Source organism: Hypomesus transpacificus, chromosome 23 (assembly GCF_021917145.1).
Source record: "Hypomesus transpacificus isolate Combined female chromosome 23, fHypTra1, whole genome shotgun sequence".
In the NCBI taxonomy this organism is placed as follows: Eukaryota; Metazoa; Chordata; class Actinopteri; order Osmeriformes; family Osmeridae; genus Hypomesus; species Hypomesus transpacificus.
In genome coordinates, this window is record NC_061082.1 from 17,282,515 (window position 1) to 17,308,406 (window position 25,892).

General features: G+C 51.1%; 1 protein-coding gene across 1 annotated transcript; it reads right to left on the bottom strand.

Annotated features, from left to right (window-relative positions):
* Nucleotides 1–10: 10 nt before the first annotated feature.
* Nucleotides 11–16,024, bottom strand: rnf17 (ring finger protein 17). The gene is made up of 37 exons (XM_047047805.1): nt 15,936–16,024; nt 15,322–15,434; nt 15,085–15,182; nt 14,903–14,999; nt 14,715–14,804; nt 12,899–13,002; nt 12,624–12,792; nt 11,378–11,454; nt 11,231–11,293; nt 10,862–11,127; nt 10,538–10,573; nt 10,149–10,244; nt 9,869–10,030; nt 8,917–9,088; nt 8,670–8,811; nt 8,392–8,582; nt 8,003–8,153; nt 7,731–7,902; nt 7,522–7,637; nt 6,824–6,944; nt 6,525–6,639; nt 6,119–6,361; nt 5,286–5,433; nt 4,766–4,878; nt 4,482–4,572; nt 4,176–4,297; nt 3,685–3,941; nt 3,429–3,592; nt 3,223–3,342; nt 2,351–2,431; nt 2,067–2,192; nt 1,597–1,650; nt 1,352–1,459; nt 1,152–1,272; nt 920–1,055; nt 642–828; nt 11–417 (listed from the first exon to the last, which is right to left on the bottom strand). Exons 1-37 carry the CDS (start codon nt 16,003–16,005, stop codon nt 322–324), a joined length of 4,788 nt encoding a protein of 1,595 aa, XP_046903761.1. The 5' UTR covers nt 16,006–16,024; the 3' UTR covers nt 11–321.
* Nucleotides 16,025–25,892: the final 9,868 nt, after the last annotated feature.

The window sequence follows — 25,892 nt, forward strand, 5'->3', positions numbered from 1 at the left end:
ATATGAAACAACCAAACTTCTTAAATTAAATACTGTTTGCGTAACACAAAACACTGGAATCACAGGGAAAATAATCTCACTGTGGAACTCTGTGGAAGAACATTCTGGAACTCTGGGAGCACAAAGGTTACAGGATCACATGATGCTGAATGTCATCTACGAGGTACAGCATAAGCCCCTGGTGCAGTGAAGTTGCGTGGATTCAGTGTGAGAGGTTAGCAACTGACAGTATTATCCACCTCAGCCACCAGTAACATGTTAAGTCTTGGCAGGTTTACTGCTTGAACTCACTTGTCTCCCTGGTGCCGATCACAGCTGCTGTCAGTTGTAGTCGGCCAGGCCTTTGTTCAGAAGGGGAAGGTGCACCAGGGCCCCGTTTTCGTCATACAGGAACACTGACAGCTCTGGCTCAGTGGCCTGGGGGGGGGGGGGGGGGGAACGGCACCTGTTAGCATGGATACCGGCTCAGTTCACCACTGCTACCATGAGCACATCACATGGACAAGGTGGATGCAGGTGTTGCAGATGAAAGACAAATGCCAGAATTTAAACTGTATGAGAGTGTTAGAAAGTCAGACACTGGGAGGTAGCCTAAGAGAGGAGCGTCAGAAAGAGTCAGATAGATTCAGAGTGTGCCAGACCGTGACGGAGGCGGTGATGTTGCCGTGCAGCAGGTCGACCATCTCCAGCGCTGCCTTCATGCTCCACTTGGGACTGTAGGACAGGCGCTCCAGCTCCCTGCGCACCCTGGGGGGCTGGAACCCCGCCAGGCGCACCTTCAGGGCCTTGCAGGGGAACATCAGCAGGTGGGGGGGGATCTGACGCAGCCTGGGGAGGAAGGGCCAGAGAGACAGGTCAAAGGGACGGGGACACGAGTCTGTATATGTGACACGCCAGTGGTGTACAGGGGCAGCAGTACTTGTTGATGGGCAGGGTGTCGTCTGAGCCGTAGTCCACGTGACGGACCAGGACCTCCAAGGGGTTCAGGCCAGCGAAGCCCAGCACCTCGGCACGGTAGTACAAGCCATCACTGTACGCCACGAGACACGGAGCCTCTGGGGAAACACACACACAATGATCGTCGGCCAGCCAATAACAGTCGCAGGTGGGGGTTGCATGCCCGAGTGTAGCTAACAGGTGTTGGTGGCTACCTAGGGGGAAGTCAGTGAGAGGGGCCAGGGTCTCCCTGTGGGCATTGACCGTGTTTAGAGCCTCCTCCAGGGTCTCTCCATCCACCTTCAGCACCCCTTGTTCCAGAGGGGACAGGAACACCTGGACACAAACACAGGTTAACCCCCTGTGAACGAGGTAAGGAGAATTCCCCCCCTCCCCAGGTGTGGGCGGAACGTACCTCGTTGGGGGTGCGCAGGTGCTTGATCGTGACCCGGAAGCGCTGCCCTTCCTCAGGCAGGGAGGGGTTGGAGAACCCCCCCAGCACCGTCTCCATGGCTTCCAGGCCCTGCAAGATCACACCCTTGCTACAGCAGAGGAAATATCTCCCAGCACCACCAGCAGAACCTCCCCATAGAAGGCAAGCTGGAGCATCCCAGTGTGTGAAGTACAGAGAAAGAGAGCTCGACTCAGAACGTGGCCTACCTCTGTGTCCATATCCCAGTCGTCCAGGTCTGGGAAACTTTGCTCCACGTGTTCCTACACACACACACACACACACGTTTGTTGTTGCAAATGTACATGTTCAATTTAACATCTATGACCACATGAGGCACATGTTCAGGCTCACACCAGAGTTTCTCACACACTCTGTTACTTGTATCCATTCATCAGAGCCTTTTATCCAAAGCAGCAGTTGACTAGATCATACAGGAAGTGCAGCTCATCTGTCAGCATCAGAGCACTCAGAACCACCACACGTCTACACACTGGCAGTGACTGTCATCATCACGTACTATAATGGCTCTATAATAAACTTGGTTTGGGTTGTCTACCCTATAGATCTCAGGAAAAACATCCTGGACTGAAAAGCGTTGTAGCTTATATTTGCTTTTTGAAATTCAAACCGGTCTTGGAGACTGTTCCGGCGGTCCGAGTGCTGAGAACACACACACCTGAATGTCTGCAGAGGCAGGCTGGTCCATGGAGGCATGCTGGTGATGCACCATGATCCTGCTCAGGGTCAAGCCCTGCAGATACACCTGCACCATCAGGCATCCCCGGGGGTCCTCAGGCTGGTCCTGACACACACACACACACACACACACAGGTCGGAACAGTGTGTGTTTATATCTTATGTGTACTGTACGAGGTCGCTCATGTATGAATGAATAGTTGTGCATGTGGATCCTTTCTGAATGGGGTGCGTGTGTGTGCTGTCTGATGTGTGCCACGCTACCATGAGCTGCATGTCCACACAGCGGTTAAGGAGCAGCTCCTTCAGAAGAGCCACGGCATCCAACTGCCACACCTTCCCCACCTGGGAGAGAGAGAGAGAGAGTGAGGGGAGGGAGAGAGATGGTGTGGTGTGGGTGTGTGGTACTAGTATGGTGAGGTGTGTGGTACTAGTATGGTGAGGTGTGTGGTACTAGTGTGGTGAGGTGTAGGTGTGTGTTGTGTGGGTGTGTGGTACTAGCGTGTGTGGTGTGGGTGTGTGGTACTAGCGTGTGTGGTGTGGGTGTGTGGTACGGGTGTGTGGTGTGGGTGTGTGGTACTAGCGTGTGTGTTGTGTGGGTGTGTGGTACTAGCGTGTGTGGTGTGGGTGTGTGGTACTAGCGTGTGTGGTGTGGGTGTGTGGTACTAGCGTGTGTGGTGTGGGTGTGTGGTACTAGCGTGTGTGGTGTAGGTGTGTGGTACTAGCGTGTGTGGTGTGGGTGTGTGGTACTAGCGTGTGTGGTGTGGGTGTGTGGTACTAGCGTGTGTGGTGTGGGTGTGTGGTACTAGCGTGTGTGGTGTAGGTGTGTGGTACTAGCGTGTGTGGTGTGGGTGTGTGGTACGGGTGTGTGGTGTGGGTGTGTGGTACTAGCGTGTGTGTTGTGTGGGTGTGTGGTACTAGCGTGTGTGGTGTGGGTGTGTGGTACTAGCGTGTGTGTTGTGTGGGTGTGTGGTACTAGCGTGTGTGTTGTGTGGGTGTGTGGTACTAGCGTGTGTGTTGTGTGGGTGTGTGGTACTAGCGTGTGTGGTGTGGGTGTGTGGTACTAGCGTGTGTGGTGTGGGTGTCTGGTACTAGCATGTGTGGTGTAGGTGTGTGGTACTAGCGTGTGTGGGTACCGGGATGACTCCGTGCAGCTGGCAGGGTACACACAACTGGGGCACGTCGTCACACAGCAGGGCAGGGTACACATGACACACTGGGATGTTCTCCACCAGACCCTGGTCCACGTAGCGCACCTGCCACCCCAACACACACACATTATACAGATCGAGAGACAACTCTCCCCATGTCCTTGTTGAAACAGGCCGGATGCGTGTCTGACCTTGACGTGTCCTCCGATGACCTCCAGCACCTGTCCTCTGTACCAGAGCATGTCGGGGCCCATGACAGCACAGCCCAGCACGCTCTTCCAGGTGTAGGGCTTCTGTCTGGGCAGAGTCTTCATGTGCTGCTGCAGACGCTCGCGGAGCTGCTCAAACTGGCGCTCTGACACACACACACAGACACAATGGGACAGCATGAAAATGCAGGTTTCAGAGGGAGAAGGTGACAAAGTGAGTGGGTGATGGACAGCGCACCAGCCTGGAGCGTCATGGCGTAGACGATGCCGTCCTCCCCCACTGCAGACACGCTCATCTGGGTGTGTCCACAGAGGGGCAGCTCGGGCGGCCGGTACAGCTGGGTCTGGATCTTCTCCCGGCCGGGGGTGGTGCGGGGGGCAGGTCTGGGGGCCGCGGGAGGAGAGCAGGAGAGGTCGGGGGGGCACACGTCGCCCTGCGTCTCCTCAGGAAGCTCCTCTAGCGTGGGCATGGAGGGGGGAGAGAGACTAGGGGGGCTGGGAGGAAAGGAAGGAGGGTTTCTAAATGAACAGCTCTTTGCATCCTGTCTCTCTTCTATAGACAAACACATCTTTACTGATCCCTCAGCTGAACTTTGTACATTCGAAATGGACGGCAAAATGTCAAATGGACGTCTCCATGGATTCCACGCTGGGTATAATGCTACTCCTGTGTGTCATAAGTCCGTATCAGACAGTATTTTGATGTGTGTTGGTCTGTCTGGGACCCACCTTGGTTTTCTCTCCTTGAGGGCGAGGCCCTCGCTGACCAGGAAGTCTGCTATGCTGACTTCCTGCCCTGCCCGGTTGGAGCAGACCAGACACACGGGCACAGGTCCCTTCTCTGTCTTCTCCTGCAGGAGGGGAGTATGGAGGAGGACAAATGAGGTGGAGGAGTGAGGAAGGAGAGAGAAGGAGGAAGAAACAGGGATGAAGAGAGGAGGTAGTGAAACGTTCCTTCATCCCTACCTCGTCTACTGTCACCCTTAGTTCGACCCCCCCTCCCTCCCCCGTGATGTTGCCATGGCTACGTGCTACCTGGATGGTAATGGAGGCCGTGACCCCGGTCAGGTGTTCGGAGATGAAGTCGCAGGCGGTGGCTGTCCAGGAGGAGCGCCCCCCTGCTGGCCTGGGGGGGGACAGGATGGAGAGAGCAGGGTGGAGCAGGGGGGATGGAGAGAGGAGGACAGAGGGGTGGAGCAAAAGACAGAACGTTAAAGAGCACTGAATACATTTCAGACATTTAGCAAGGCAACCTTTTTGGACAATTTAAAGTCAGTCAATGAACTGACTGAGCAACACGTGTGTGTGTGTCTGTGTACCTGACGTTGGTGAGGGTGCACTCGAGCGCCAGGGAGCCCTCCAGGTGGGGCAGCAGGGGCCTCAGGTGAGTCACGTGCAGCTTCACCTTGTTCCCAAAGTCACAGCGCAGCACCTGGCACCAGCAGCAGGGGGCGACACAGCAGGACCATGATGCTCATCAGTGCTCAGAGCGAGAGGTCAGCACAGACCTCAAGCTATTCATGTCAAATGGTTGATTTATACATCTGTGTATTGTATTGTGTGTATATTTTGTATTGTGTGTATGTCATGTATTGTGTGTGTCATGTATTGTGTGTTATGTATTGTGTGTTATGTATTGTGTGTATGTCATGTATTGTGTGTGTCATGTATTGTGTGTTATGTATTGTGTGTTATGTATTGTGTGTTTGACATGTATTGTGTGTGTCATGTATTGTGTGTGTCATGTATTGTGTGTTATGTATTGTGTGTGTCATGTATTGTGTGTGTCATGTATTGTGTGTGTCATGTATTGTGTGTTATGTATTGTGTGTGTTGCACCTGTGCCATGCTGCTGGAGGGTACAGCGCTGCACAGCTGGGCTCTCTCCCACACCCCGTTGATGTAGGCAGCACAGAACATGCCCGCCTGCCACTCCACCTCGCTGGGCTCTGAACGAGCGTACTCCTGCTTCAGCACCTCGTACAGCCTGACACACACACACACACAGATGACTGAATACATGTACCTGTGTTTGTTCCTCATGTATGTACTGCGGGATCATTAGTCTCTTATACATGTTACAGTCCATATATCTCCAGCGTCTAGCTCCCTGCATGCATGTCATCTCCAGGGCCCCGCAGGGTGAGGGCTGCTGTGTGAGGGCTGCTGTGTGAGGGCTGTGCCCCGCTGGGTGAGGGCTGCTGTGTGAGGGCTGCTGTGTGAGGGCTGTGCCCTGCTGTGTGAGGGCTGTGCCCCGCAGGGTGAGGGCTGCTGTGTGAGGGCTGCTGTGTGAGGGCTGCTGTGTGAGGGCTGCTGTGTGAGGGCTGTGCCCTGCTGTGTGAGGGCTGTGCCCCGCAGGGTGAGGGCTGCTGTGTGAGGGCTGCTGTGTGAGGGCTGTGCCCTGCTGTGTGAGGGCTGTGCCCCGCAGGGTGAGGGCTGCTGTGTGAGGGCTGCTGTGTGAGGGCTGTGCCCTGCTGTGTGAGGGCTGTGCCCCACAGGGTGAGGGCTGCTGTGTGAGGGCTGTGCCCCGCAGGGTGAGGGCAGCTGTGTGAGGGCTGTGCCACGCAGGGTGAGGGCTGTGCCCCGCAGGGTGAGGGCTGTGCCCCGCAGGGTGAGGGCTGCTGTGTGAGGGCTGTGCCCCGCAGGGTGAGGGCTGCTGTGTGAGGGCTGACCTCTTTATCTGGCCGTCGCTGCAGGCCAGCTGGACGTGGAAGCTCCCGGGGGAGGACACGTGGGTGACCCTGACCCGCAGGTCCTTCAGGCTGGGCGGCAGCACCAGCCGGGGCTGCAGCTCCCGGGCCTCGTCCCCCGCCCGCTCTGGGGACTCGCTCTCCCCTTCCCCCAGCAGAGCCTCAAAGGGAGGGTCCCACACCACCGCGTCTCCCATGGGGGCCTGGGGGGCACTGGGTCTCACTCTGGTGGGAGAGGAGGGGGGAGGGAAGAATGTGGAGAAGGAAAACACAGACAGACCAACAATCAATGAAGAGCTAGGTGTGTGTCCATGGAGTTGTGTCTCCATGGTAATGTGTCACCATAAAGGTGTGTGTCTCCATGGGGATGGGCTAGCCTCTCTCTCACCCCTGGTTGAAGCGGGCCAGCTCCTCAGTGACCAGCAGGTCTGCTATGCAGCTGTTGCCTGACTTGCTGCTCAGGAACAGACGCACCGGCAGAGCCTTGCTCCTGGGAACCACCTCTGAGGGACGGGAGCACACACACACACACACCGTCATAATACACACACACCGTCATAACACACACACACACACCGTCATAACACACACACACACCGATGTTCACACACGCAGTCATACGCACACACACAGCCACTAATGCACCACCACAGTTGCACTCGCACACACACAGAGTGTAAGTCTTACTGGTGGCTACAGCGGTGACCAGCTTGTGGTTGAGCAGAGTGATGAAGCGCTCAGTGCTGGCCTCGCTCCAGCCCTGCTGCTGCTCCAGAGGAAGCACGTCTGCCAGGCAGCACCTGAGGGCCTGGGTGGGGGGGCGGCGTTCATCAAAACACTCCTTTGCTTTTTATTTTCATTGACAATCGTTTTTGGACGGGGGAATGTTTACCTTAAGTCAGGGGTTCCCAATCCTGGTCCTCGGGCCTCCCTGCCCTGCATGTTTTAGATGTTTCCCTGCTCCAACACACCTGATTCCAATGAATGGGTCGTTATCTAGTTATGCAGAAACCTGCTAACGACCATTCATTTGAATCAGGTGTGCTGGAGCAGTGAAACCTCTAAAACATGCAGGACAGTGGCCCTCGAGGACCAGGATTGGCCACCCCTGCCCTAGGTGATGGTCGACCAGGCATGGCATGGGGTATACCAACATTGGGATCAGTAACAGGAAGAGGAGGGCACCTTTACACATGGCACCGCTTTATAAAAAATTGCATTTAAGTGGCGTATGCTTGCTTTTGTGCATACGCAACGCTTCTAAACAAGGCTCCAGGGGTGAGAGGTCAGGGGTGGGTGGTCAGGGGTGGGAGGTCAGGTGTGAGAGGTCAGGTGTGAGAGGTCAGGGGTGGGAGGTCAGGGGTGGGCACAGAGAGATGGCTCACCATGGCTGGAAGGGCGAAGAACTCATCCTTCATCTTCCTCAGGTGGTTCACAGAAAGGACCTTCTTGTTGCCGAAGTCCACAAAGCTAACCTCCACATGCCTGCCTCCTGGATGGCCTACACACACACACACACACACCTTATGAAACATTAAAACACACAATCAAAGCCTAAAACAGTAGAAGAGATCCAGTCCAGCTGGGTTCTGACCTATGACCGTGGCCCGGTACCACGTCTTGTCATCAGACAGAGCCACGCAGGCCTGGTCCAGGTCGGGGCAGTACAGTTCCAGACCCTTCTCCTCCCGGACGCCCTCCAGGGACGCTCCCCCGTAGAACTCCTGCAGCTTGGCCGTCAGAAGCCAGAACTCCATGTTGTCCATCTGGGAGAGGAGCAGAGAGACCGTCAGAGAGAGAGAGAGCGAGCTAGAGACAGAGAGAGGAGACATACGTGTACAGAGGAAGAGACACATGGCTCCATACCAACTGGATGTAGAAGTGGGAGGGGTCGTTGATGTGGGACACCATGGCGTTGAGCTCCAGGTGGGTGCAGGGGTAGACCGGAGGGTAGTACTGCAGTGGCTTGCGGCCACATGGCATCGTACTGGCGTTCCAAGCCATGGAAGAGTAAAACCTGCAGACGAGCGAAGGGGACAGCGACAGACTGATGTGACGGTAAAGAACACCATCTGCAGCAGTTCTTCAGCTACATCAGGTTTACTTGATCAGTGTATGCGCGCACGTGAATCTATACTATAAAGCTTACACACCATCGGTGTGGGATTTGTGTGCGTGTCAGTCATACTGGTGTGTGTGTGTGTGTGTGTGTGTGTATGAACACATCTTTGCTAGCGTCTGGAGGGTGTGTGTACTTGGCCACGTCCAGGAACACCAGGTACTCCTGGAGGGAGAGGGGCACGTTGCTGGCGCTGCAGCCCGTCGGCGCCTTCTTCAGGTCCACCAGCAGGAAGTCCTGGTCCTGGGCAAACACGTGCATCTCCACCGCCGTCGAGCTCGCCACGCGACGGAACTCGTCCGTGGCCTCCGCCGTCCAGCCCTTCACCTGGACACACACAAAAACACTTGTTCACACGCTTGACGGTCAGACCCCCCCATGCCGCCACCTTCGTCACATGGTGTTGTGTGTTACCTGGTCTGCAGGGACAATGTCCTTCAGAGAGCACTTGATGGCCTGGGGGGGCCAGCGGCGCAGCTCGGGCTGGAAGGCCACGTCCACCTTCCTCAGGCAGTTGCTCAGCCCACGGATGAACAAGTCGGGGCTCTCCTCATCCCTGAGTGACGTAGAGAGTGAGGACGTTTCATGAATGTAGCGCATGTGTGTGTTTTTGCAGGGTTACTGTGTGTGAACCTCGCAGAGTTTGTGTGTGTGTGTATACCCCTGCAAGGACAGGTTCTTGGAGAAGCCATAGTCCTGGTAGTAGACCCTGATGCGGGACAGCTGGGGGGCGGGGCAGCTGGTCACGGCGTCCAGGCAACCACGCTTGAACATCTCTGTCACAACTGCCCGACACCACGCATCCTCCTTCCACTTGACAAACACCAAAGAGCCTGGACACACGCACACACACAGGCTCCAATCACATGGAACACACAGGCATGTGTGTGGATGTGATGAAGGATACACAGTGCATGCAGGGGGGGGGGGGGCTGGTAGTCTCAATAGCTCAGCACTAACTAGGGTGCTGTGGTATGCGATTGAGGAATGCACAGAAATTCAACTAAAATTGAAATAATTCTAGTTGTTTTAACAAAGATCATGCTGAAAGATATTTTTTTGTCCCAACTACATTTAAGGATCCTGTAAAGCAAATTCCATGATTTGCTTCTCAGTACGTTATACACATGTGAAATGAGTTCCTGAAAGCATGTGCAAAGCGCGAAAACTTTGTCGCACTGAAATGTGGAGTTAGACCATTGAAGTGTTTCTTCAATTTTCAACTCAGGTTTTGTATAGGCGGAGCCAAAACCCGATCGATCTACGTCACAGCGACTAATCTACATCAGATCACAGATGGTTGCATTCTGTTACTCAGCTGGTACGATGCAAAGACAAATAAATTAATACATAAAACACTCAAGAGACTGCAGGTGGGTCTGTTCTGATATCTGCAATTAATTTAGCTAAATTCAATAAATTTGAGGGGGCGGAGCTTCAGCTCCTTCAGGCGACACGACCCCCCCCCCCCCAGTCTCAAGCAAAGAAGACATTAAATGTTGCAAATGTCCAGTTTTTTTCCTATTAATTCCAGTAAATTCCCATGGAAAGTTTCCAACTTTGAAAATCCCCTGAATATTGCCACCCTCCCCCAGACGGCTTGTGTTGCGTACCTGTCTTCAGAAGGTCCCTGGTGGTGAACAGGCAGCGCTCCCCTGAGCTCACAGAGTTGATCTTCTTGCTCAGCATCACAGCGCTCTTCTTCTCAGCCACGTGACGCACGTAGAAGTGATTTGGGTTCTCCACATGAGTCACCACGACCCACTCCTGCAGCACTAGATACACACCACACACACACACAATCTCCTAAAACATTCCCGTTCACTGTGTCGCCAACTGTCCTACAGGCTGTGCACTTCTACTGCATCTCAACAGGTTAAATCCTCCCCGTACCTTTCCCTCGATTGGCAGGGATGACGTCCAATGGGATCGCCTTCCTCCGCTCGGGCTTATGTCTATCGCTGGGCTGGGGCAGCACTGGCCCAATCACTGCCAGCATCATCAAACAACTTTGTCATCTCTTATCCAATCACCAAACATTAAAGTTTTCTACAGAATCACTTATCCAAACAGTTATACATAAAATGTACTTTTCGATAAGGATAGAGGTGAGTGTGTAAGAAGCCGGGTGACTGTAAGAATCGGGGGTGAGGATGGGGGGGGTGACCCTGGAGGGCAGGGGTGCCCCAGCGGTGGCCTCGTTGTGCTGGGCTGGTGAGGACGGGGTTCATCTGAGCTGTGGCCGAATGTCAGAGGTCAGGTGATTCTGGAGCAGCACTCACCTGGGGATTCCTCACGCCCTGCCCTGTGAGCAGCGCCTGCAGGAGGAGAGGGGGAAACACATCTGTTTAACCTCCATCTCACCCCCCAGCCCAACATGCTAACTCAGGGGTGTCGAACTCCGGTCCTCGAGGGCCGCTGTCCTGCATGTTTTAGATGTTTCCCTGCTCCAACACACCTGATTCAATTAAAAGGGTTGTTATAACGACCATTCATTCGAATCAGGTGAGCTGGATCAGGGAAACATCTAAAACATGCAGGACAGCGGCCCTCGAGGACCGGAGCTCGACACCCCTGTGCTAACTACTCCAGTCTCTCCCATCTACCTGGCCCTCCCTCAATCTCTGTTCCGTGGTCCTCCTCAATAATCTCCTCTATGATGACGTTCGGGGTGGAGTCGAGGCCGGGGCCGTAGCTGGGGGCGGGGCCCAGGGCAGGCGTGCCAATCCTCAGGCTCTCCTCCTCCTGGTGGGAGAGCATGGGCCCCCTGTGGCTAAGAGACCTGCCCTCCCCTGGGGGGGTGTGGCTGCGCCTGAATGGCTTCCGGTTGCCCCTCTCCTGCAGCTGGGGGCTTGGAGGGGAATGGTCCAGCCTGGGGGGAGGGGAGGCAGTACAGCATCAACACCTCAGAACTACAGTATAATACAGTCCACTACAGGAGATAAGGGCAGGCTCAGGTACAACGCAGTACTCACAACCTGATTTTCCTTGAACTGATCTTCAGACAGTGCATCAGAACATCCTGCTGGAGGGCCCAACTAGACCACAAACACACACACCACAGCTGCATGATGTAAGAACCACCCACACACAGGCTGTACTCAGAATGTTTCACTACTCACCTCAACCCACAGCCCTGAGACAGACAGTACATTTCAAAGGACTGAACATCTACTGGAGCCTGCAGGGTCTCCAGCACCTAGGCACACACACACACACACACACGTGTACAAAAGGAAAACACACATAAGCAGAAGATGCACAGTCTTGCTCCTGGCAGGTGTAGTGACAGTTGTGTGTGTGTGTAAGATTGCATGTGTTTAACAAGTATTTAGATAATTAATCTGTCATTTTGTATTTCCATAATTGTATTCAAAATACTGTTATTCCAAATTGGCAATATTTACACAAATAAAAGACCATATATCTTTTGCACGTTGACCTAACCACAACATGCAAAAACATATGCCCATTCTAACGATGGGTTCTCCAACAATTCTCCGTCTTCGGCATGTTTAAAAATGTTTTGTTGAAGTGACGTACCCATCTCCACGACACGGCCGTAGGTCTGTTTTCAAATGTAGGTAGCTTTTTAAATACACGTTTGTGTGCAAGAAAGAGAGAGGACTTATCTATGTGCGTGAGAGACAGTGTGCAGATGTGTGTGTGTGCGCGTGTGTGAGAGAGAGAAAGCTTGTGCAGATGTATGAGCATGTGTGGATATGTGTGTGAGAGTGTGTGTGTGTGTGCGCATGTGTGTCTGAGAGTGCGTGTGTGAGAGTGTACATCCGTTTCTGAGAGTGTGTGTGTCTGAGAGTGTGTGTGTCTGAGAGTGTGTGTGTCTGAGAGAGTGCGTGTGTGTCTGAGTGCGTGTGTGACAGTGTGCGTGTGTGTCTGAGAGTGTGTGTCTGAGAGAGTGCGTGTGTGACAGTGTGCGTGTGTGTCTGAGAGTGTGTGTCTGAGAGAGTGCGTGTGTGACAGTGTGGGTGTGTGTCTGAGTGCGTGTGTGTCTGAGAGTGTGTGTGTGTGTCTGAGAGAGTGTGTGTCTGAGAGCGTGTGTGTCTGAGAGTGTGTGTCTGAGAGTGTGCATGTGTGTCTGAGAGTGTGTGTGTGTGTGTCTGAGAGAGTGTGTGTGTCTGAGAGTGTGTGTGTCTGAGAGAGTGCGTGTGTGACAGTGTGGGTGTGTGTCTGAGTGCGTGTGTGACAGTGTGCGTGTGTGTCTGAGAGTGTGTGTGTGTGTCAGAGAGTGTGTGCCTGAAAGTGTGTGTCTGACAGTGTGTGTCTGAGAGTGTGTGTCTGAGAGTGTGTGTGTGACAGTGTGCATGTGTGTCTGAGTGTGTGTGTGACAGTATGCATGTGTGCCCGTACGCTGTCCAGGTGGCAGTAGCTCTCCAGGGAGGGGAACTGATGGACCTGCTTGGCCCTCTGCATGGCTGTCTCCAGGGAGCTCATCCTTTCCTCCACCTTGCCCAGCACACGCCTGCTGAAGGGGAAGTGCTGCTCCATGTGGGTCAGCTCAGACAACAGCACCACCTTCCTGTGGGGAGTTGACACACGTCACCTCCACCAAGGTCAGAAACACAGGGAACCCAGAGGGTTCATGGCTGAGGCATTCTAAAACATGGAGTAGATGTTAGTGTTACCTGCGATGGAGGATGTTATAAGCCTCGTCCATAACCTGGTCCAACTCCTTCTGCAGTCTAGCCTTTTCCTTCTTCACCTGCAAACTCAGCCCCTTCACCAAAGTCTGGAGAGCAGATAAGACCCACACACAGATGTTTCCATACCGACACAGCCCTGATACAGCTAGCTGCATGTAGACACAGCCCTGATACATCTAGCTGCATGTAGACACAGCCCTGATACATCTAGCTGCATGTAGACACAGCCCTGATACATCTAGCTGCATGTAGACACAGCCCTGACACATCTAGCTGCATGTAGACACAGCCCTGACACATCTAGCTGCATGTAGACACAGCCCTGATACAGCTAGCTGCATGTAGACACAGCCCTGATACAGCTAGCTGCATGTAGACACAGCCCTCAAACAGCTGGCTGCATGTAGACACCCCCCTCATACAGCCAGCTGCATGTAGACACACCCCTCAAACAGCTGGCTGCATGTAGACACACCCCTCATACAGCTAGCTACATGTAGACACAGCCCTCATACAGCTGGCTGCATGTAGACAGCCCTCATACAGCTAGCTACATGTAGACACAGCCCTCATACAGCTGGCTGCATGTAGACACAGCCCTCATACAGCTAGCTGCATGTAGACACAGCCCTCAAACAGCTGGCTGCATGTAGACACACCCCTCAAACAGCTAGCTGCATGTAGACATAGGCCTCATACAGCTGGCTGCATGTAGACACAGCCCTGATACAGCTAGCTACATGTAGACACCCCTGATACAGCTAGCTACATCCAGACACACCCCTCATACATCTAGCTACATGTAGACACACCCCTCATACAGCTAGCTACATGTAGACACACCCCTTATCAGGGCTTGAAATGAATTTGTATGCTTGGTAGCACTGGTACTCCCAATTTACCATCAAAAAACTCACTCCAGGCTTTTGATAAAACTTGACAACCTTGTCTTTATGCTATTGTGTAGCTGAATAATTGTTGATGTGTTACGTTAACATACCGGACACCTATTCAGCCTGTTGTGCTATTGTGTAGTTGAATAACTTGCCTTTCCAAATTAAATGTCTGTTCTTGGTCTTGGATTTTGTGAAATACGTTTCTAAATAAATGCGACTTATAAGCTGTGTCTACTACCGCGCACTTCGAGCACTGACTTTCAGTGCTTAGGGCGCTTCACTCACAAAACCTGCAGAATTCAGTGCACTGAAAGTACCCAGATGGCGCACTGCAAACGGTCCAAAAAAACAGTGTACAACGATGGACACTACTCGCCCTAAACGGGCGCCATCGAGGCTACGTAGCGGAAAAGGAGGAGCCCTTTCGGCAGCTTTTCCCATTTGAGTGGAGAAGCGCGCTCATTTTGGCAGGTTTTGCGGGTGTCGCGAGCAGATTTGCGTCCGTCACTTCCACCAAGTGTTTAACGTAAGTGTTCAATTTGAAACAGCACTAATCAGCGACGGAGTGCACTGAATATGTAAGTGCACTGTTTTGCATGGCACTGTATTGCAGTGTACTTTGTAAAGTGCGCGGTAGTAGACACAGCCATAGTCCAGTGCATCTTATATATGTTTTTTTCTCTTCGTTACAAATTTTTTGACTGATGCGACTTATGCTCCGGAGCCACTTATAGTCCGAAAAATACGGTAATTAGCAAACGTTTTGTGAAATTAGAACAGGTCGGACCACAACGATAATTTGCACTCGCACAAATGCTCCCAAATGTATTTTTCGGTCGACCAAAATGGTCGCAATTTCACCCCCTGCCTTATACTAGAACTCTGAGGAGAGATAATGTCACCTGGTGGATGTCCCGCAGCTGGGCCATGTTCTTTGAGGCTTGCAAGAGGGCGTCCTCCATCACCCCCTCGGTAACCTTAATATCAGACGCCTACACACACACACACACACACACATCATTTGATGAAACCCATTGGACGCAAATGTATTCCGGCTGCAAGCATTGGCTAGCCCCCCTGGGAGACACACCTGTGCAGAGGGAGCCATGAGCGGTGCCTCTGTGCTGTTCTCCTGGACGGGTGACGAGGGCTTGACTTTGTGTAGCCTCTGTCGGTCAATCCGAGAGCTAACAAGCAAAACACGCTTGTCAACGGCCAAATAAAGCAAGAAACGAGTTGTCAATGACAGACGGCGCTTGAGAACCACCTCACCTCCTCGTCTTGTTCATCTTGGCAGTGTAGATGAGGCCGATGACTCTGCTGTCAACCTGCAGGCCCTCCACACCCCCCTCTGGGAGAGTGGACTCGACCTGCAACCACACCCAGCATGATTAAGCACACCATGGATGCTCTTGAGGTAGGACAGATATAACCATAAGCTACTGGATATTCAATGGTACATTAATAGTATAATTGCGGTTTGCTAAGGTTTTGATGGAGCAGCGTTACCTTGCAATCGGGACAAAGAATGACGTTCTTGAACTCGAGAGACCGCAGGCAGGCCGCGCAGAAGATGTGCCCGCACAACAGCAATTGGGGCAGGTTACCCACGACATCATCCTCTGGAGAAAAAATATATTAAAATACATGTTTTACTTCAACATATAATACAAGTCAGGCCGTTACAGTACACGAATTCTTGATTAATTGACACTGGTGAAGCCGAAACGCTACCACGCGAGAGCCTTGGAGAAAATGTCTGCGTGCTGCCACCTGCACCTGCGCCTCACAACGCAGAAGTCGTTAGCTTGCTAACTTAGCTAAGTGAAAGACGCATTTTTTGACATTTCAATACAAAGTTGCACTTCTCTACTTACTGCATAAAAGTCATTGCAAATAGTGCACTACTACTAATAGATATTGTAAACTACTATCGCTTAACTAGCATTGCCAGCACTTGAACGCTGTAGTCGGCATCCCTTGCGCAGTAGGAGCAACAGGCCAGGTGTTCGGTTTGACGGTTGACAAAGTAAGTTTTTGTTTAGCCATTGTCGGTTTTGAAACTTAATCCCACCAAATAGAGAGGATTAAACGCAGTAAAGAGAACAGAAAAGATACTTTACCTGGTAAAATATAAGCAATGCCGCATATTTTGCAAAAAACGGAGGTGGAATTGTCCCCTCTGTCAGACATCTTCAGAAATTTTCATCAGTACTCAAATGCATCAAATAATGAGGCGGCCTTCACCTCCTGCAACTATGTCACGTGATCAATAAATCCAATCCAATTCACTATAATGACGACGAAGGAAATTGAAGACATTAAAGCCAAATTATTGTGACAGTCACAAGTCCATTTCTAGAGGTTTAATTTATGAGGCAATGCCCTAAAATTGGAACCCCAAACTTTATTACAGATTGGGCAAGGCGTGTACAGAGTGCATGTTGGGGTATCTTTCAAGGAACTGTTGACATTACACCTGCACGTGTCACCAGGTTAGGTTGGATGATTAGACTCAGCATTGACTTGGTCGCATGGTGGCGCTACAGTACTGCATTTCTCATAATTAACCTACTATTGCTGCTACGGTTACGATGATAATAAAAGTTTATTAAACTAAAACACGAATGAAAAAATAAAAACATATTACTAAGTCATCCCACATCCCACCAAGGTTCTTAATTTGAAACATAGCTATTTATTTTATTCCCCAAAATGCGGAACTTGAACAGCCCACATGCATCCACAGATTTTGTCGTTTTACATTTGCCATCCCTCCCCCCCTCCACCACCCCTCCTCTCCTTCCCTCCTCCCCTCCTCTACGGTGAGGCCCATCCTCAGCGGGGATGAAGACAGCCCTTCGATCGGTGCGCAGCTGCCGAGGTCGGTGCCTGAGGACAGCGCGCGCCGCTCAACCGAGCGGGATCATCCGAAGTGACAGGGAGTAGAGAGCCGAGCAGGAAGACGGCAGAGGTGGGTGGGCTAATACACCACGTACACTGCCAAATACAACAACTTTGACCTTCAGTCTCCGTCCAAACATTCCTCTCGCCTGAGAGAGTAAATGTGAGAGGTGAGATCCTCAACAGGCCTGACAGAATTTCGCCCAGAGAACAGTGTGAAATACACACGTTGTAACAATAGCTTCCCACCTCTGCTGGAATGTCAAAAGCATTCGACCAAATTGGAACAAGACCACCTTGGTGAAGAGGTTGCGTTGCCCGCAGGTCTGAGGTACACCTGCTCCCACGAATGAGGTTTAGAAGACCCCTCGAGAGAACGGGTAACACTCACATTCACCCCAGAGGGATATCACTCACCACCATACCATGTTCTAGTCTGAAGAGACTAAAAGACTAACTATATCCATCTACAGCAGATGAGAGCAGATTATCCATCTTTCTAAAACATCAATAGATTGCACCCGGGAGTAAGGACGTTAGCAGCACTTGAGGTTATCAGTGTAAAGCATCCTTCTAGAACCTACAGCAGGTTCTAGAACCTACAGCAGGTTGTGTGTTGTTGAGTCCCTTTCTTCTGTAGCTTACATCGTCACTGTTTGTGGATCTTTTCCCATCTTTAATGCTCACGTAACTGTACCTAAACAGATCAAAGAAATTATAGCCATCTAAATGAAAATCACGAAAAAAAAAATAATGAAATTGAAACCTTCAAAGAACAAAGGAAGTTGCGCAGGCTGATGGGAAGGGTTTGTTTGTCTGGATGAGATCAGGGCACTGAAGGAATCTGACCTATACCGTGTTTACCCTGGCTGGCGGAAGCCAGACCGACGGTGTAGGGGGGTTTAGGCTGGGGGTGGGGGATGTGGGTGGGGGGTGTTTACGGTGTGTAATGAACCGAGAGGTAGGCAGGCCATGAGGGTGGGGGGTGACACAGGAAAGACCCCCATCTTTCCCCCTCAAATGTGGGTCACTATTCCTCCTCGGGGGATACCCCCATGTTCCATACCGAGAATACCTCGCCCCACCCCCAAAACAGCTACATCCTACCCCATACACTTACCCCGCTCCTCTCTCCTCCCGTCCCCCCACCCTAATGAAGCTTAATTGAGCTCTGGAGTCTGATCGCTGCAGTCCTGTGCTTAGAGTGACTGATACCGCCGCTCTCTTCATAGCCCCGACCCCCTGGATGCATCACCGCTCATCACAGGATGCTGTCCCTGATGAAGGATGATATTCTGTCTGAAGTCTTGAGTTTTGTTTGTTGTTCAGTGGCCCTCCCCCCCCCCCCCCCCCCCCCCCGGTACCCCAGGCAGAGGAGGTGGTAACTGTATTGCATTGCCAGGGTAGTGTACCAACGGCCTCTCTCTCCTGTTCTCTGAAAGGTCATCAGACGGCACAGGGCTGGGCTGCTAAGTGTTTGCCTCCAGGGGGGATTCGGACTCTGCTTGAAAAGAGCAACGGGGTCGAGGTCGGGGAAGCCGCTTTTTACCTCTTCCAGCCTCTTTGAGGGATTAGAAAGCCTCTGCCCCAGCCTCTGACACACAGGGCTACGGCAGTTGGCAGGTTTGTATCGGAGTTAAGTCAAAGCGACAATCCTTCAGATGTTCTTATTGCTCAAAAATGCATTTCAATATTTTATCCCATGGATTTTTCTTTGTGATAACAACCATTTCATTGATCCAGTGTTGGATTTAGCTGTGTGCTGTGTAAATGATTTGTTTTGTGTAAATATGATTTTTTTCCTTGCCTGATAAGTGGTGGGTTTAATTTAATCCAGGTCAACTGACACAGACAGGCTGTATTGCTTTATTCTCCGGTGAAAGAGATGCATCAATGAGCACATTAAATGAAAGGTAGAGGGTATGGGGGTATGATGCATTATCTTCATCATACAATGTATCAAAAATTGGCTTTCTAATCCGATAAAGAAAGCCTTGAATGACCTGGAAGAATTGACTTCCTCCAGACAGATATGTGTTTATTTATGTCAGGGTTGCATGTAAGGCATCAATGCCCTCAGCCCTCATTAAAAACAAATGTATAGTTTGGGAAACTAAACCTAAACCCATGATCTTTTCCTCTCTCTTTCTGCCTCCTGCTCTCTGTCTGTCTGTATGTGTATGTCTTGATAACCATTCCCATTCACTCACTCACACACACACACACACACTCACTCACTCACTCACTCACACACACACACACACACACACTCACTCACTCACTCACTCACTCACTCACTCACATGCTTACTTACATACTACACACTTAGACACACAAACACACGCACACTCTCTCACCCTCCCTCTACTTAATCTCTCTCAGTGTCTCTCTCACGCCTTTTTTCACCCCTGCCCCCTCTCCCTCACCCCTGCCCCCCTCCACACTCCACCACCCCCCTCTTCAAAGGCGGCCCAGGGAGTGTGTGTGTGGTGGAGGTACCAGTTGGACCTAGACAGGGAGCTCTCTAAGCCCTGCCGGGTGCCCTAATAGCTGGGGACATAGATCCACATCAAGGGAAGATCGACCCCCTCGTTAGCCCTGGTGCTAATCACTCCATCGCTAAGCATCCCAGGACCTGTCAATCACAGGACGAGGATCCGCCCCCTTGTCCCTTCGCAAATCGGAGTCCACATCCTATGAAAAAGGGCTTTTTTGGAACGGTGTGTGGGCCAGTGGAGGGTGGGATCTCTAGGTGGGGGGGTTGGTTGGGGGGTTGAGGGGGGGGGGGACCCATGAGGCATCTGGGTAAATCACAGTGTGGCAATTATCTCACTTTGCTGCACTCTTAGAATGCTTGACCTGCTTCTCAGTGTTGATAGGCACATTCTCAGGTCGCCACCAGGCTCCATGGTGTGTGGGAGGCTGTGTAGTTTTAGCATGTGAGAGAGAAGGATAGTGTGTGTGCATGATCGAGGGAGAAAGTTTGTGTGTCAGATGGTGAGAGAGAGCATGTGTGTGTTTTTTCAAATAGAGTCTTTAAAACAGTGTGTGTGGTGTGACAGGGAGAGAATGTATGTTTGTGGAGGAAGTATGGTGTTTTGGGTCTGGGTCTTGAGTCAACTATAATTTGTGAAGTCCTTTCTTAATTTTACCTAGATTCTCTTGTATGATTTTTCCTTGATCATCTTGTATGATTCTTTGTCATTACTTTATTCTTTTTGGTATTCTTGCTGCCAGTGTTGTAAACAAATGATTTATGCCACTACTTGGCTGATGCTTGTCATGTCACTGGTCCAGAATGACCTTGTGTTATACTGTGCACGTGACAATAAATCTTTTTGACTTGACTTGAGATGTCCCACACAGGCTACGTTTTCCTCCTGCACGTTTTCACCCCAACAACTTTGGAGACTGCTCATCCTGGTATCCTTATAAAGAAAAACTCACATTCTCTCTCTCCCTCTGTCTTTCTTTGCATTTCATACTGAACACAAATTCACACGAATTCACACACACACACACACACACACACACACACACACACACACACACACACACACACACACACACACACACACACACACACACACACATACACACACACACACACACCACACACACACACACAAACACACAAGCTGGCCAGCTTCAGAATCCCCTTGTCTTGTTCTGAGTCGTTCTATATCAAAATAGATGTATCACCCGGGTAACAGAAGGGAATGCAGAGAAACAGCATTACCTGTGGAGTCACAAACACTGTCACTGCCATTGTCTACAACACGTCTATCCACAACCACACACCTACAAGACACGCCCTCCTTTCAGTCATTCACAACAGAGAACACGCCTCCTGTCACTCAACCAGGTGTCTTCTGGGCGAAACGTTTTTTCTCTGGCACGTCTGTCTGAAAGACCTGTCTCTAGACAACAAGGGGCCAATCAGCAAGCGTGGCACCACGCCACAGATGATATAACGCCTGGTAACGTCAACATGACCAGCAATATATTCAATCAGTCATGTCAGGTTCCTGCATCGCTCCACAGTCCGTCATGCTACATGTTAATATTCTGCTGTCATCCGCCAGGAAGGAGCTGCCATGTTGTCAGTGATGCACAGCTTCCTGGTATGCAGCAAGGGTCCATCCCCTTCTCTCAGACCACCGAAGTCATGGCGGTCTACCCGTCAGGGGAACTTAACATCTTCCGGAAACAAAGACCTTCCATTGTACGGCAGCAGCAGTTACCGTGAAGTGTTTTGCGCGAGATGGATATCACACATGGCAGTGTTAGCAGGAGAACAAGCCTGTTGCTGTGTTGTGTGGTGTCTCAGGGGTCAGTGTGGTGTGTCATGTGACCGTAGAGCTGCAACCCCGGTTTCTAGTTGTGGGGTTGTGCAGTTGCTGGTGGCACAGCTGTGAGACATAAGGCTCTGCATCCACACACAGCCTTGTTTGTTTGTCTTCTGAAGAGATTGACATCCATATCTGGAAGGGACTTTTCTCAGTGCTCGTGTGTTCCACCCGGTGAGGATGTGGCTGTGGCGATATTCCAGGAGGGCTGGAGAGCTCCTTCTCTTGGACTGCTGTTCTTGCCTCCCTGGCCTCCCCCATGTCTCCCTCGCTCCCTCCCCTTGGCCTCCCTCTCACCCCCCGGCTGCTCCTCTCCAGCCACGTGTCATACGTTCCCTTAAACGGTCCTGTAGCAGACTAGCGTTAGCTCTGCCGCTAACTCCGCTAGCTCTCCCATAGACGTCCCCTTGTGTTACCTCAGGGTGAGCTTGGCTGCGTCTCCCGGGCTCCAGGCCCTGCATGTGTCTCCTAATGAGAGAGGACACTGCCTTGGGTAGTGCTAGCTGGATTAGCATGATCCCTCATGCGAGCAGGGAGGCCTTGACTCACCCTGACTCAAAGGGATGAATGCCTCTTTAATCAAAAGATCAACACTGAGATACTTGATACTGTCTGTTTGCTGTCTGACGGAGTGCTTGTCATCCTCACATCTGCAGGGTATAAAGGATACTCAGCGCAGTGTCTGAGGTGAGGAACTGAACTTACTTCATGTCTCTCAGGGTTGACACAGAGCAGAGTTGGCCTCTAATAGTCTAACAGTATCTAAAATGTTACTGGTGAGGCTGGAGTGTGTTGTGTTTCTGGCTGGGGTGTTTTGTGTGCGCTCTTCGAGATTTCCTTTTCATTTTCATCTTTTCCTTTTCCCTCTCCTCTCCTCTCCTCTCCTTCTTGCTCTCCCTTCCCTTTCTTCTCTTCTCCCTCTCCTCTCCTCTCCTCTCTTCTCTTCTCTTCTCTTCTCTTCTCTTCTCTTCTCTTCTCTTCTCTTCTCTTCTCTTCTCTTCTCTTCTCTTCTCTTCTCTTCTCTTCTCTTCTCTTCTCTTCTCTCTTCTCTTCTCTTCTCTTCTCCTCTCCTCTCCTCTCCTCTCCTCTCCTCTCCTCTGATGTCAGTCTCCAGCTGAGTTTGAGTTGTTTACATATGGAACCAATCAGTCCAGCCAAGGACCTCGCCCACCATCTTGTAAAACAATCTGTCTCCTTGACAACAAAGTCCCTTTAAGCATTCCTAGTTCATAAGGAAGGAGGGCTAGATTACCGGTGACCAATCACAGTTGAAAAGAGCCAGGAATAGCTGAAGTGAAACGATTAGAATTAGTTCAGCCTCTGAGCGGGAAGAGGGGGATACACCGCAGAGTGTCCACTGCTGATGTCCGTGTGTTTCTGTGGCCCGTGTGGGAGATCCATATCTGTGTCTGTGGAAAGGGTAGAACGTCTATATGTATAACGGAAGAGATGTGTGGAGGTACGAGCTCTCTCTCTAAGGTGCACTGTACTTACACAGAGATAACTGCATAAAAGAAGAGGCTGGAAAAAGTTGGTGGGCAGTTATAAAACCACTGTAAGCCTCCTGGCGGAGTCTGTCCCAGACTGGATTCGAGTCGTAGCTGCCTGTCGCAGCTCAGAGTCAGAGCTAAGTCTGTCCCAGCCCAGTACAGTCAGACTGTAAATATTTGAACGTAGCAATCTTTTCTGTGTGTCTTTGCTTCATTTTACAGTTTGGGCCGACGGTAGAGTCAGACTGCAGACACCCGGTGCTTGGTACCACCGGTACCGTCTGAGAGTGAATGTAGGTCAGTGGAGAAGGAGTGGAGAAGGAGTGGAGAAGGAGTGAATACAGTGGCTCTGCTCAGCGTCCATACCACCATGTTCCCATGACGCCCACATAGCACAATGCTCACGTTGGTGTCAGTGTTGTGTCGTAACTGGGTGGTGCTGATAAAGCCATGTTGGCTGCAGGCACACGAATATCTGAAATGTTCTAGAGACAAAGACTTCTCACCCTGTTACAGTTTAGCTGTCCATTTCCCCCCTATTCTTTGTGTGTGTGTGGGTGTGTGTAAATATATTTCTCAGCAATGCAGAAATCAAATGTGAGAGGTTCTTGACTTTGGCCCCAGGCCTGTTGAGGAGAATGTTCAGTGTCAAAAGTTCTATCCCTGGATGTTGATAGGTGAGGACATACACATATCCAATCAATGTGAACACAATAGCCTGCCTAGCTCTGTCGACTTGTGTGTTTAATGTTTAACTCTGCTGTAAATAACAGAAATCAATGGGATGTTTGAGGGAAGGGTGAGGCTACGGGCAAGGCTGACGCTGGGGGTAAGTACATGGTAGAGGACCAGGGTGAGGGTGAGGCTAAGGATCCAGGGTGAGGGTAAGGTTAAGGATGAGGCAAGGAGTAGGTACGGGGTGGGGGCCCACCATGGCCTAGGGCTACTGGACCGGCACAGATTGTTTCCGGGCTCAAGTACCAGTGCCCAGACCCAGGGTAATTAACTAGGATGACTTGTGCTGGAACACAGACCAGATCGGACATGGGCCAAAACAACAGCCTCACTCAGAGCTAAGGCTGACCCTGCACCTCCCTCCCTCCCTCCCTCCCTCCCTCCCTCCCTCCCTCCCTCCCTCCCTCCCTCCCTCCCTCCCTCCCTCCCTCCCTCCCTCCCTCTCCTTCCCTGCATTCATCCTTACATCCTTCCTCCATCTTCCTATCAAGAAAACATATTTCCAGAGACTGACTTTGACCAAACTTCTTAATTGCATGTTTCCCAATACAACATGGTGCTCCTACAACATGTGTGTTTGTAGGTAACCTCATCCTTTGTTGGTCTATAATAATAAACGGTAAATATGTTGCCAAGGCTTGGTCTCTCTGTGTAGCATGTGAGAAACACCTGGGCGGAACCAGGTAAGACCTCACATGACAGCTGACTCATCTAGAGGCCAGGTCATCTCTGATTTGCAGAGCGAGCGCAGATGTCCATTTGAACAAAGACATGTTTGGTCAACAGTCTCAAGGTGTGTTTGCTGTCAACAATCTCCACTTTAAATGTATTCACGTGGAGGTCCTGAGTAAATAAGAGTCCGGGTTCCCATGCAAAGGCAGACACACACATGCACACTGTCACGCACACTCTCAGGCACTCACACGAGGGCACGCACACACACTTGGACACACTCCTCTCTCAGCTTCTGTTCTAGCCTTCCCCATTGGACGAGTCTTCCGTCCAATAGTGTGCTGGAGCACAGGTACAGTCTGTCCAGGCTTTGGCTCCATTTAACGCTTCCTGTCTCAAACCTTCCCTATTAGCAGATGCTGCCCTGCTTATCCTACACACACTCGAACACTGACACGCACACACACACCTCTCCCCAGGCCCTCTCTGATTACAGACTCTCCTGTGTGTTTGGATGAGCTCACTGCAAGATGATGTCTGCAAAGATTCTGCACAGTTCATCCTCCCCCAGCCTCCCTCCAGCCTCCCTCCAGCCTCCCCCAGCCTCCTCTAGCCTCCCTCCAGCCTCCCCCAGCCTCCCTCAGCCTCCCCCAGCCTCCTCCAGCCTCCCTCCTAGTATCTCTCCCAGCCTCCCTGCCAGTCTCTCTCCCAGCATCCCCCAGCGTCCTCCAGGCCATGCTCCAGCCTCCCTCCCAGTCTATCTCCCAGCCTCCCTTCCAGCCTCCCTCCCAGCCTCCTCCAGCCTCCTCCAGGCCATGCCCCAGCCACCCTCCCAGCCTCCCCACAGCTTCCCCTATCTTTAAAGGTGGCGTGTGTTTGTGTGTGTGAAAGAGGTATGTTTGAAGTTAATAAATGTGTGTTAATGAGTTCTGACAGCTTGTGAATTTCTTTTTGGAAAAAAAAAAAGGACGTCACCCTGCAGCAATGTTTGTATGTGTGTGTGAGTTTGTGCGTGTGTGTGTGTGCATCAAACGTATAACAAAGGTTATGGCGTTTTACTACAGTTGACATGCATTCCCTTACTCAAGCAAACATGCTTGTACAAACACACTGTGTTCCACGAAATGTACTGTACATGTGGCACACACACATACACACACACTGCTCTGCACTCATGAGGAGTGACATCCTGTTGACATTGATGAACTTGGTGCTTCGGGTCATTTCTCAGTGAACTTCAAATAAGGGTACATTGGAGGCAACATGTAAGATGTGAAACAAGCTGTAGAGTTTCCAAACACATGGAAAATACATGAAATGAGGCCAAGCTGAATTCTCTCGGTCCAAATCCAAATATTCTTTTCTAATTGATGAATTTAACAGAGCTTAATTTACTCATTTGGTGCCTTTGCATGTCCTGTATGCTTAACATTTTTTATCTCTTTACTTTCTTTGACAAAATTAAGCAGATCATAGGGTTGATTAGGTAAAATGCTGTTGCTCGGTAGACAGGTTTTAAACTTGTGACATGTTGAATACAGCCACGCTCCACTCTCCCAGGAGGATCCTGAGCTTACTGTAACTGGGCCAGGGTGTCTAAAACAGAACATCACACATCAGTCCATCGCTGTGTCTGTGTGTGTGTGTGTGTGTGTGTGTGTGCGTGCGTGCGTGTGTCCCCTCCCCACAACTCCACACACACCCTGAGTTGTGTATGTGTCCCAGATGGCGCATAAAGCAGAGATACATCTGTAAATAGCTCAGATTGTAAATAAAAGACCAAATTCAAGCCTGATGTTAGTGGATGCTTCATAACATTCAAAACACCCTCTTACAACACAACCATTTCCTTAATGTGTTTAGGACGTGATCTAGTGCTATCTTTAATGTGTCATGAAAGTGTGTCTTGGTGTGTTTCTGCCAGTGATGT